Raw genomic sequence first — 13701 nt, forward strand, 5'->3', positions numbered from 1 at the left:
ATGTCTGACTCTAACTCACTCAAACCTATCCCTGATATTATTATCCTTCCTATACTGATCTTCCATATATTCTTGCCACCTTTTATTGATCTCTTCTGCTTCTATTAGGTCCTTGCCATCTTTGTTTTTGATCAGACCCATTTTTGCCTGGAATTTACCTCTGATGTTTCTAATTTTCTGGAAGAGGTCTCTTGTCCTTCCTATTCTGTTCTCTTCTTCCGCTTACGTGCATTGCTTGTTTAAAAATAATTCCTCATCTCTTCTGGGTAACCTCTGGAATTTTGCATTTAATTGGGCATATCTCCCCCTATCACTGTTGCCTTTTGCTTTCCTTCTTTCTTGGGCTGCTTCCAGTGTCTCAGCAGACAGCCATCATGCCTTCGTGGTTTTCTTTTTCTTTGGGACATTTTTTGTTGCCGCCTCCTGAACAATGTTGTGAATTTCTGTCCATAGTTTTCCCAGGACACTATCTACTAGATCTAGTCCCTTAAATTTGTTCTTCACCTCCACTGCATATTCATGAGGAATATTAGTGAGCTCATATCTAACGGATCTGTGGGTCTTCCCTATTCTCTTTAGTCTGATTCTAAATTGTGCAATAAGAAGTTCATGATCTGAACTACAATCAGCTCCGGATCTTGTTTTTACCAACTGTATAGATGTCCACCACCTTTTGCTCAAAGTATGTAGTCAATCTGATTTCAATGTCGACCATCTGGTGAAGTCCATGTAGTCACCTCTTAGGTTGTTGGAAGAGAGTGTTTGTTATGCACAGTAAGTTGTCTTGGCAACATTCTATCAGCCTATGTCCTGCTTCATTTTGTTCTCCCAGACCATGCTTGCCTGTAATTCCAGGTGTCATTTGACTACCCACCTTAGCATTCCAATCCCCTGTAATGAAACTAACATCTCTTTTTGGAGTATTATCCAGTAGGTGCTGCAGATCCTCATAGAACTGATCTACTTCTGCTTCTTCAGCATCTGTGGTGGGGGCGTATATTTGGATCACTATGATATTAAATGGCTTACCCTGAATTTGAATTGAGATCATTCTATCATTTTTTGGATTGTATCCAAGCACTGCTTTAGCCACTTTATTATTAATTATGAGGGCTACTCCATTTCTTCTGTGTTCCTCTTGTCCACAGTAGTAGATCTGGTGGTCATCTGATGTGAAGTGGCCGATTCCAGTCCATTTCAGTTCACTGACACCCAAAATGTCTATACTTAATCTTGACATCTCCCCAATAACCACATCCAATTTGCCCTGGCTCATAGATCTTACATTCCAGATTCCTATGGTGAATTGATCTTTAGAACTTCAGGTTCATCGTTCACCACCAGCACCGTCGACCATTAGCCATTCTTTCGGCTTTGAGTTAGCATCACATCTGGGGCTAGTTAAACTTATCTTCTGTTCCTCCCCAGTAGCATTTTGACCATCTTCTGACCTGGGAGTCCCATCCTCCAATGGTATACTATCACATCTCTGGTTGTACTGATCCATTTAGTTTTCACAGCAAAAATACTGGGGTGGGTTGCCGTTACCTTCCCCAGGGATCGTATTTAGTCTGACCTCTCTGCCATGACCTTCCCATCTTGGGTGTCCCTTCCCAGTTTAGCTCATTGAGGTGCTCCAGCACCATGACAAGGTAACAATCTACTTTGCTGGAGGACTCTGTGATAGAGGTCTACAAAATTATGCATGGTGTGGAGAATGTGTATAGGGAGACATTTTTCTCCCTCTCTCAAAATAGTAGAACCCAGGGTCATCCTATGAAGATAATTAGTGGGAGATTCAGGACAGATAAAAGGAACTACTTCTTCACACAGTGCATACTTAAACTATGGAATTTGCTACCACAGGAAGTAGTGATGGCCACCAATGTGGATGGCTTTGGTTGGACAAATTCCTACCAAAGGAATTGGTAGGAACAAATTCTTGGAGGAAAAGGCTATCAATAGCTACTAGTCCTGATGGCTATGTGCTACCTCCAGTACCAGAGGCAGTGAGCCTATGTACACCAGTTTCTGGGGAACTTGAGTGGGAGGGTACTGTTGCACTCATGCCCTGCTTGTGGGTTCCAGGTCAACAGCTGGTTGGCCACTGTGTGAACAGAAAGCTGGACTAAAGGGACCCTTGTTCCAATGCAGCATGGCTCTTCTTATGTTCTTAAGGCAGGAAATGGGAAGCTAAGACTATAGTGCCTTAACTGACATGCCCATTCATCAGTGATGATGTTGTACAATGTCACTGCAGTTGCTTACAACTTACCTTCCATGCACCCACACTTTATCAGGAAAGATGCCTCACTCTGTCCTGGTCCTATATTGCCTTATGAAGCATCTAGCCTTAGTGCTAGAAGAGGGCTTCATCTGACTGTTTAATTCACTCTGACAGCTACTCATGTAAGCAACAAGCATGGGTCAACTCACAGGATTCCTCTACCAAAACAGTAAAGCTCAGATGCTTCATAATGCAATACTGGACCAGGAATACATGAGACCTCTTTTCTGATCCCAGGGACTCCATCTTCCCCATCTCGATTTGGACCTGAAACACCAAGAAATCTGTGGGTGCAATGAGGTTAAGTTGTAAGAAAGCAAAATTTCTGACATTGCACAACACCATCAGTGATCATGGGGCAAGTCAGTTTAGGTATCAGCTTTAGCTTCCAATTTCCTGGCCTTGTGGAGCTTGAGGCAAGATGAGATTGCCTTAACTATGGGCTTAAAGCAGTAGGTTTTTTGATCATTGAATTTTATAGTATGACAGTAGCCATCAGTGGTTCAGTTAGTAATAATTTTACATTAACTAACATCAGAGTTTTTTCCTCAAAAGCAAGAAATCACACAAATCTCTTTCTCTTTTCCTAGGTCAGTCACAGTTTTGTTAGTCAAGTTCCTGAAGCTAAAGATCAGTTCCCTTTTTCCTATCGAATGGTCCCAAAACAAGAACCACCTTTCCTGGGGATTGTCAAATTGCTCCTGCATTTCAGATGGACATGGATCAGTCTCATGGCTCCACAGAATGACAGTGGAGAAAGGTTCATGAGCACCTTCATGTCTGTGGTCATAAATAATGGAATTTGCATTGCCTCCTCAGAAACCATCCCATTACAGAATTGGGGAAGTAGGAAGATGGACATTATTTCAAGCTTAATGAACACTCAGGTCAATGTAGTTGTTTGTCCACTGGATGCTCAGCTCATGTTAATAGTAGGAGCACTAATGCGAATAGCTGCAAGGACAAAAAAATCAACTGTGGGGAAGGTTTGGATTGCAATGGCTCTACAAGACCTCAGTGTGAGAATGTTATACGAAATATTTGATCTCCAGCACACCCATGTTTCTTTCTCTTTCTTAACCAAGACACACAAAAGGATACAATATGATGATTCTAACCCCTTTTTCCTTGCTATTGAGCAGTTTGGGGATACTGCATTTCATTGTTTACATTCCAGGCATGTGCTGTCTGTGAAACTCTGGAAAAGATGCAGGGAAAAAGAGAGCTGGGAGAACCTGCCCCAGGATGTGATAGACAGGATCTTGTCTCAAGACTCCTACAGTATTTACAATTCCATCCAGGCTGTGGCACAGACCTTACATGCTGCATACTCATCCCGGCTGAACTGGATGGGGAGGATCAGTGGAGACAGGCTGGGGCTTCAAAGGATACAGCCATGGCAGGTATTCCTTCTCCTTCACATATTTTTATTCTCTCTCTCTCTCTCTCTTGCTTGTATAGCCCACCTTTCCTCCAAGGAGCTCAAGGTGGCACACATGGTTCTTTTTCACATCTTTATCCTCACAACAACCCTGTCAGATAGGTTAGGCTGAGAGTGGGTGGCTGTCTCAAGTCACCCAGTGGGCTTCATGTCTGAGTGGGGATTGGAATGCATGTTGAGGCAGGGATCAGTGGCCTATCAGGTGCCCCAACCAGCAATCCTTTCCATTTTAGTGTTTGTTCTTGAGGAAAAGTGGCCAGGACCAAATAGTAAACCACCTACCCCACAACTGAACAATCTGCCTACCAGAGTTAGCTGGGGTAGTCTCAGATGTGGTGATGGGGTCTCCTAAGTTAATTGTGTTGAGTCACTTCAACATTCATGGCATGGAGCCATGCATGCTGGTCTCATTCCCTACATTCAGTGTTTGCTGACCTTGCTTCATTGAGGTCTGAATGGGGAGTTCTACAACATTTGCTTGAATGTGATTTAAACTCTCCATGTCCTCAGGGGCTCTACATAGAGCTTAACATGTCATGTTCAAGTCTTATGCCTGAACAGGGCTTATGAGTCTAGAATAATTACTGGAGATTCTAAATGGGCAGAGCCAAGATGTGCAAAACATTCTTCAGTGTGCATATTTTTCTGTCATTCTAGCTTCACCCTTTCCTGAGGAATTTTGAGCTACACAATACTTCTGTGGATGGAGCTTATGTGGATGAGAATGGGGAACTGGCAACTCACTTTGATATTGTGAACTGGGTGGTGTTTCCCAACAGGTCCACAGCTGGAGTGAACGCTGGGAGTATAGAGAGAGAGGCCTCCTCAGAGATCAAGTTCACCATTGATCAGAAGGCCATTGTGTGGCCCAGATGGTTTAACCAGGTGGGGAAAACTACTTATTTATTTTGATGCCATTTAATAACTCTTACCAGATAATTCTATGCATGTCTTCTCTAAGGTATATCCAATTGTGTTCAATAGAGCTTACCCATTCAGTTCACTGGGGGTTTCTCCCAGGTAAATGAGCATAGGATTGCAGCCTGAAGTGCTATTAATGTGTTAGCTATTGTGCATAATACTTAAAGGATGTGATTCCTATCCCATTATTTTATACTGAAATAACACAGTGACTATGAATAGAAAAATGTTTGTAAGCTGTTGTTGTTGTTGTTGTTGTTGTTATTGTTGTTGTTGTTTAGAATCCATTGGAGACCTTCTGTGAAGTTTCCTAGACCAGGTGTCTCCAATATTTTTGGGCTAGAGTGCCCATTTAGAATTTTGCTAAAGTCAGCACTGTAGCAAAATGGCTGCCAGGAGGGGGGATGACCATTCATAAAATGGCTGTCATGGCGGGCATGCCCTGTCATAAAACACCCATTTCACGTAAGGCAAACTGGTAAGACTAAAATACAAGCTAAAAACCTGAATACAAGGCAGAGACAGGGTCTTAGCCCTGAAATACAAAGCCACTCTGGGGTCATCCCATGAAGCTGCTTGGTGGGAGATTCAGGACTGATAAAAGGAAGTATTTCTTCACAGTGCATAAACTATGGAATTCGCTACCTCAAGATGCAGTGATGGCTAAAAATTTGGATGGCTTTAAAAGGGGGTTAGCTAAATACCTGGGGGAGAAGGCTATCAATGGCTACTGGTCCTGATAGTTCTATGCTACCTCCAGTACCAGAGGCAGTATGGGTACACCAGTTTCTGGGGAACATGGGTGGGAGGGTGCTGTTGCATTCATGTCCTGCTTGTCAGTTCCCCCTGTGCAGCTGGTTGACCAATGTGTGAAAAGAATGCTGAACTATCTATCTATCTATCTATCTATCTATCTATCTATCTATCATCTATCTATCTATCTATCTATCTATCTATCTATCTATCTATCTATTTATTGGATTTCTTAATTGCCCATCTGGCCGGTCACCCAGCCACTCTGGGCAGTGTACAGCGATACAATTTTAAACAATAAAATTCTACTTTCAAACTAGAGGGACCCTTGGTCTGATCCAGCATGGCCATAACCTTTTCGGTTTTCATGGTAAACACATGAAATATGGAGACCTGTCAGCCTCCGTGGAGGGGATTGTTGTTCAGCCGTTAAGTCATGTCCGACTCTTCGTAACCCCATGGACCATAGCACTCCAGGCCTTCCTGTCCTCTGCTCTCTCCCGGAGTGTGCTCAAGTTCATATTCATTGCATCGGTGATGCTATCCAGCCATCTCATCCTCTGCCGTCCCGTTCTCCTTTTGCCTTCAATCTTTCCCAGCATCAGTGACTTTTCCAGTGACTTTTCTCTTCGCATTTGGTGGCCAAAATATTTGAGCTTCAGCTTCAGTATCTGTCCTTCCAATGAGCAGTCAGGGTTGATTTCAGGGTTGATTTTCAGGGTTGGAGGGGATCCCACTTGCCAAATTCCAGACAATTTGACCTAGTAGTTCTTTTGTGCTAGGCGGAGGTGAAATTTGATTCTTTCGCAAAGTCTCTAAAACCAAAGAGCTATAACCTTTCACTGTTTCCATAGATGTTCATGACATTTGGGGACTTGTCAGCCCCAGCTGCCAAATGTCAGACAGTTTGGCCCAGCAGTTGTTGTGCTAGGCACAGATAAAGTGTGATCTTCTCAGAAATTCAAACCAAAGGACATAAGGGATAATCAGAGAAGTCAGGTGTTTGAGTGGTGATTAGGAGGAGGTCCTTAGCCCTAATCTCTGCTGTAGGTTTCTTTGAAGTGCAAATAACCACTGTCTCCTAGTACTACTTTTCTATTCATTTTCACAGTCAGTGACCTCAACTTCTCAGTTGTCTTGTCTGGACTGGGCTGGCCTGGGCAAAGAGCAAGAGCAAATTAAAAGCAGACACAGAACAGAAAGAAAACCCCCTCCATGCAAAAGGGTAAGGGGAAGTAGGGATGGCGGAGAATTCTGCCATGGATTTCAGTGAGGCCGAATGCACTGGAATTTGCCCCCCCGAAATCCATGGTGGAACAGCCTGCCACCCCCCCACCCCCCGCGGATCTCCCCCAGGACGAGACTTACCTAGGGCGGATGTTTCGGACAGTGGTGGCTCCAGCAGTGGCTGCGGCTGCGGTTGCTGGTATTTGACTGGCTGCCGTGGCCGCCATTTGCAGTCTGGTCTTTTTTTTTTTTTTACCTAGACATGATAGGCTACATAAAGACTTACGTAGCCTATCACATCTGGGTAAAGAAAAAAGGCGTACGCAAATGGCGGCGGCTACGGCGGCCGCCATTTGCGTTCCTTAGTTTTCGCCGTTTTAGTCTACGTAAATATTTATGTAGACTATTAATGGCGAAAAAAAGGGGAACGCAAATAGCGTAGTGGGAGCTATTTGCATTCCTTTTTTATTCGCCGTTTTAGCCTACATAAATATTTACATAGGCTAGAATGGCAAAAAATGAAGGAATGTAAATAGCGCCCACTACGCTATTTGTGTTCCCCTTTTTTTTTGCTGTTTTATCTTACATAAATATTTACATAAGATAAATCGGCGAAAAATAGGGAACGCAAATGGCAACCGCCGTAGCCGCCGTCATTTGCATACGCTAGGTTTTGGGGGGGGGGGGTTAGCCGTGATTCTAACATAGCCTATCACGGCTGCCTGGCTGGATGCAAATGGCGGCCACTATGGCGGCCGCCATTTGTGTCCGCCACCATTTGTGTCTGCCGCAGCCCGTCCGCGGCCGGCTTTCTCACACAACGGCCCTGTTAACCAAACCAACCCCCACCATCTACTTCTGCCTCCCAATTGCCCAACACCCCTGTGATCGCCACTCACCCCAACAACTGTATGATGGTGCATCATCCCTATCATTCTCACCGCCCCCAAGCTTGCCAGGCAGTGGGGGAAGGGGGCATCTTCTTTCTGTCTTTTAACTTTAACAGTCAACCCAGGCCCAGGCCTCCAGCCACCATTTTCATTTTCTGATAATGTCTCTGAGCCCACATGGAGTTGGTGGCTTGAAGACTGGCACTGGAGTTTGCTGTGCGCCCTGACCATGTGCTTGAGAGGTGGCTGCCACACAACTCCTGATGATCTTGGATGAAGCTAATTCAGGGCGGGAGAAGCCCTCTTTTTTCCTGGACCATCTAGTATTTTAAGGGCTGCCTGGGACAATATGCAGATTCAGAATGTCCAGAAGCAGACAAAAAGCAAGATGGCTGCTTACCTTTTTCAAACAGAATTGGCAGCCAAAGGCAAGGGGCCACAGCAGCTCAGCTCAACTGCCCAAGGGGCAGGGAAGCTTGCATATTCAAATGCCTCTTGGGCGGGCGGGAGGGAAGGCAATGGCATGTTTTGCATTTCCTTCCCAGTGTGGCTGTATGAAAAAAGAAATGGCTGCCCCAAGGTGCAGGCTATGGAGGCCACCATTATTTCCCCCATCAAACTGCCCTGTAAAGGAAGTGCAGCTCATGGCCCAATCTACATCGAGATGCTTTCTGAGGCACTTCATGTTAAAACCAGATTTTCATGAATTCAGATTTGCGCCTTCTGTGACACACGTGGCCAGGCAATGCAGTGTATACATTAAAAAAAATCATGGGGCAAACGGCACCTGGAAGCACATTAATTCAGGGTTGTGTGGGTTGCTGTGGAATGGGGGTTGCTGTGGAATGGGGGTAATGTCATGTGTCACATCTATGTGTGAGGTGCAGTAGCACCACAGTAAATCGCCCATGTAGAGAGGGGCCCATGTCATGTCCCTTCCCTTCTTCCTCTCCAGAGAGATTTGATGTTTCCATTTGTGCAGCACACAGGCAACACAGTTCAGCTGAGCTGCTGTAATGCCTTGACTGTGGCTGCCTTAACTATTCACATCATCATCATCATTATTATTATTATTATTATTATTATTATTATTATTATTATTGAAAGACAGAGTGGCCACCCACCTTGTGAGCTCATTGGTCCTCTTAGTTTGGTGCTGCATGCCCCCCTTTTTGGGCAGTGCATACCTAGCCCTTGTATACTAAATATTGGGATCTAATTTCAGATCTGGTTTTGGCAACAAAACAGCCTTGTCTGTGCTATGAGAAGGACACAGGAAGTGCAACTCTGCTCATTGTCCTGGACCTCAGCCCCTGGACCTCTCCGGCGTTTTTGATATCATAGAATCCAGTACCCTAGCAATCCTGTGGGGCATTATGGGAAATTAAAAATGTGGCTAGCCCAGTGCTGCTTGGAGCATAGCCACTGTAGCCAGGTAGGCCTTGTAGAGTCCCTTTCACAGATGAGGGGGGCCACTATAGAACTACCTCAAACGTTGGCAGGACCATCTCAAACCTGGAGCCAGCCCTGAGTCTGGATGAGGCACTTCTGAGGACTGGCCTAGGATAGAGGACTGGGGATTCAGCAACAAATGCATAGTTCTCTCTGGTGACAGGCCAAGGTGGGGCAGAAGGTGCAAAAGGCTGCGAGACAACAACAGAAGCTGTCCCATGAATTGCCCAGATGAAACTGAAGGCTTAAGAAACCGAGCCAAGAGAGCAGCCAGCTCCGCATGACTGCTGAGGTGACTCTAGGACCCAATCCTGCTGAAACATAACTAGTCCCAGTTCTTCATGAGCATTGTGTTTGCTACTATAACATGGTAGCTGCCTTGTAAGAGGTCAGGTTATTTGTCCATCTAGCCCAGGGATGTAGAACCTCAGGACCAGTACCCAGTTCTGGCCCTCCTGCTGCCCCAATTATGCCTTCTGGGATTCCCAAGATGGCCACTACTGCCCAAAACACACTAGGCAATATTCAGTTATTAAATTGTTACTCTCAAGCACCAGCTTGACAACTGCCTCTCTCCACGTTCCATCATCACAATTACAGCCCTGAGAAGTACAGCCAGGAGCCACAGGGTGATAAAATTGGGTGTGAGACTAACTGTTCCAACTCTGTAGCTAATTTCTGTGAATATAAATGAAACCTCCTAACTGACACATTTTGTGTGATGAGCCTTCTCTTCCTGACTAGACGGTGCCCTTTTCTAGATGTACTGAGAGTTGTTGGCCTGGATACACCAAGCGGATTAAGGAAGGAGAGCCCGTCTGCTGCTATGATTGTGTCCCATGTACAGAAGGAACTATCTCCACTGAGGAAGGTAGGGGACTCCAGAGCAAAGTGCTGCCCTTGAGGAATAGGCCAAACTTTCATTCATACATTGTCCTAGAAGGATTGTTTTGGCATTGGATTCTTTCTGCTGTTGTGTATACTTAATTATTAGCATATAGTAGTGGAGGCTGGTAGCCAATCTGACTGCTGGGGCATAGAATGCGTCAGCAGAGGCGGAGCCAAGGGGTCATCTCTCTCTCTCTCTCTCTCTCTCACACACACACACACACACACACACGCACACACACGAGCTCTTAAAGCCAGCCAGATGATTTAAAAAGCCTTATGGGTGCAATTATATGCATCTTTAGGCAGAAAAAAGTCCTATGACTGCGGTCCCCTCCCCCTTGTAGCCAGCACAGTTCTGGCAACATCCCCATGCTTAGAAACAGAGCACAGAGACAGGAAAAGGGGCTGTTACCAGGGACGGGGAGGGGAGGAGACTGTAGTGGTGGCCAGATGAGATTTCCTATGGCTACTCCAGGCTCCTTCCCTCCCCCTCCAAAGTGCCGCTGCTAGATGGGCGAAATCGCCTGGCTAGGAGAAATTTGGGATGTACGAACTCACGCACATCCAGGTTCTCCAGATGCCCACCCAGCCCCTGTCCCTTCTCACTGGTCCCCAGACTGCACTTGAGCCCCTCCCACGCTCAGCAAGCAGCCCACACTCACCCCAGCGGCCTCATAAAGCTCTGTTGGGGATGGGGGAGAATTTCTCTCCGAAACTTCAGGGGGCCGAGTGCCAACGCATTCGGTCCTCCGAAGGTTGTTCAGGGAGAAATTCTCCGCCCCCCTGCCCCCCTCCCCGGGATGGGACTTACCTTTCACAGTTGCCCTTATTTTCACCGTAGTCTACGTAAATCTTTACGTAGTTAAATAAAAAGTTAAAAAATAATGCCCCCGTGACAGGCTACGTGATGATTTACGTAGCCTATCACAGCTGACTTTGCAGATCTAGCTGTGATAGGCTACGTAAATCGTTACATAGCCTATCACGGGGCTTTTTTTTTTAACTTTTCTTTTGAGGTTCGCAGCCGGGGAGACGGGGCGCTTCTCCCCAGCCTGAATTTCGGCCGGGCGAGGCGGGAAGCCTCCCCCCCGGCCTGAGCTTCAGGGGGAGAAGCGAAGCGCCTCCCCCCCACAGCGAAAAAAGCTGCGGGACAAGGTAAGTCCCTTTCGTACATCCCTAGTCTGAATTGAGCCCACCCAACAGGCAGTGATTTGTCGGTCCAGGCTCCCCACTGCCCATCTACTCCCGTTCCTTGTGAGTAGCTCTTATTAGCTGTTTCTGCTAGTTGACAAGCCTTACTTCTTCTTTTTTGTAACACTTCCTGCCTGTCACAAAGAGCACCGTACTGATCGCAGTCCATCATGCCCTTCCCCATGTCTTTACATGGGGAAGGGCTTAATGGAGAACAACTAGTCTGCTTTACACATGCATGGGAGGGACCCATATTTAAAGACAGAGTCATGTGCCCTTTGACCCCAAATGGATGAGATGGGCAGGATTCATGTACAATGTCTGCTCCTGGCAAGGAATTACAACATGATGATGCATGGGGGCCTTTGGAAATTGCCAGTGTAGCAATGTGGCTACAGAATGGGCTTTGGCTGCAGAGAACTGAGACCAGCTCCTTGGGTGACTTGGGACTAGATACTGCGATTTCTCACCCTAATGTCCCACGCAGTTGTCAGGATGATTCAGTAAATCTTAATTCATGATGCCCAAGGGTCTTCGGAGGAATGGCAGATACAAATATAAACGACATAGGGAACTAATATTATTAATTGGTAAGAGCAAAAGTTTAATCAGAGCACCCACCCCACAAGAGTTGCATACTGCCACTGAACCTCAAGGTTGTATTAGACATCATGATGACAAGACATGGACACTCCTATCTCCCATGAATTTCTCTAATCTTTGTTTTAAAGCTAAAGCAATCACCATTTATTGTGACAATGAATTTTGAAATGAGCCTCTTCCCATCCCTACTAAAGAATGTTAGTTCATGACCTCTGCCCCATCCATGTCTTCACTATTATCTTGTGGCATATATGCTTTTACCCCTCAAACATATATTTCAGGTAATATCATAGACCACGGGCTACACTTGATGGAAGGTTGATTACAATCATGCTGCTGCTCTTCTTCTTTTCAGATGCAAGCCAATGCTACAAGTGTCCAGACGATCAGCATCCAAACAAGAACAGAGATCAATGTGTCCCTAAGCTTATCAACTTCCTCTCTTACAAAGAAACTTTGGGGATCACCCTAGCTCTCAGTGCACTATTCTTATCTCTAAGCACTGGTCTTCTTTTAGGAATCTTCATTAAATATCGAGAAACCGCAGTGGTCAAAGCCAACAACCGTGACCTTACTTACATGCTCCTCAACTCCCTCCTGCTTTCCTTCCTGTCCTCCTTCCTGTTCATTGGTCATCCCATGAGGGTGACCTGCCTTCTCCGACAAACTGCCTTCAGCATCATCTTCTCAGTTGCTGTCTCTTCTTTGTTGGCAAAAACAATCACGGTGGTGGTGGCATTTATGGCCACAAAGCCAGGAAACAGAATGAGGAAATGGCTGGGGAAGAGTTTGGCAAACTCCATTGTGATTTCTTGCTCCGGTGTTCAAGTGGGCATCTGCATTCTCTGGCTGGGAATCTCTCCTCCTTTCCCTGACTCTGACATGCATTCCCAGCCTGGGCAGATCATCCTGCAATGTAATGAAGGGTCTGTCATCATGTTTTATAGTGCCCTTGGCTACATGGGCTTCCTGGCTGCCATCTGCTTCACGGTGGCTTTCCTAGCCAGGAAGCTGCCTGGGGCATTCAACGAAGCCAAGTTGATCACCTTCAGCATGTTGGTGTTTTGCAGTGTTTGGGTGTCCTTTGTGCCAGCCTATCTGAGCACCAAAGGGAAATACATGGTAGCTGTGCAGGTCTTCTCTATTTTGGCCTCCGGTTTGGGGTTACTGGGTTGCATCTTTATCCCTAAATGGTACATTATTGTATTGAGGCCAGATCTGAATAAAAAAGAGCATCTAATGTTGAAACTTAAAGATGGCATTTGATTTTAGTACTTTATTCATTCAGCATAGTGGTAATAAAACCAGTGTACCTTGCTTGGGTAACCAATCTAGTTTTGAATGATGATGACTGAATAATGAGAAACTGGAATGGCCACAGACCATTTTCTTTTAGAGATTTTAATGTAATCATTGACAATGACATTCTTTTGTATGCTATTGTAACCAATCTTTGTTCTTTCCATGTATGTAACGGCCACTTCTGAAGGGATGTAGGATGCATCTCATTTCTCAGACAATTTATCAGTATCAGACAATTAGGTATAAGGGATTTTGTCCAAGAGAAGTATTTAACATTGTGGAGAGGGTAATAAAGGATTTCACTTATCACCCTGGTGGCTTTTGGGGGAATTTTTATGAAAATTGCGTACTTCATAGAGGTGTCCATATGTAAGTAACCTGCAATGTTTTAAAGGACAGGCAAAGGGGTTAGGGAGTTATGATGGATAAAAAAGTGTCTGAAGTTTTTGTTTTTTGCTAACTTGACAGTTATATTCCCACCCCCACCACAAGCAGTGTCAATGGAAGTAGAAAGGAGAGCCTTGGAATTGGTTTTCTATGGTTGGAAGCTAGATACGTCAATCTCAAATTAACATCCTCTCCTCTTTCTCTTCCACATTCCTAGTATGAAGAGCTTCAAGGGATGCTACACTTTTAAAGAGACAAGCAGTCTGAGCCTGCCAGAGTTCTCTAGGACCTCAGAAGCTCAGTCACCCTAAGGTTTCAGGATGAGCAAGATGGTATTTGACAACCTTGGAGGACCC

General features: G+C 45.4%; 1 protein-coding gene across 1 annotated transcript; it reads left to right on the plus strand.

Annotated features, from left to right (window-relative positions):
• Positions 1 to 11986: 11986 nt before the first annotated feature.
• On the plus strand, positions 11987 to 12922 carry LOC146355529 (vomeronasal type-2 receptor 26-like). Its single transcript, XM_084829927.1, has one exon. The coding sequence runs from the start codon at positions 11987 to 11989 to the stop codon at positions 12920 to 12922; it is 936 nt and encodes a 311-aa protein (XP_084686053.1).
• The last annotated feature ends 779 nt before the right edge of the window (positions 12923 to 13701 follow it).

Source organism: Heloderma suspectum, chromosome 2 (genome assembly GCF_057233095.1).
Source record: "Heloderma suspectum isolate Gila_16-S chromosome 2, 16-S_ref, whole genome shotgun sequence".
NCBI classification, from domain to species: Eukaryota; Metazoa; Chordata; class Lepidosauria; order Squamata; family Helodermatidae; genus Heloderma; species Heloderma suspectum.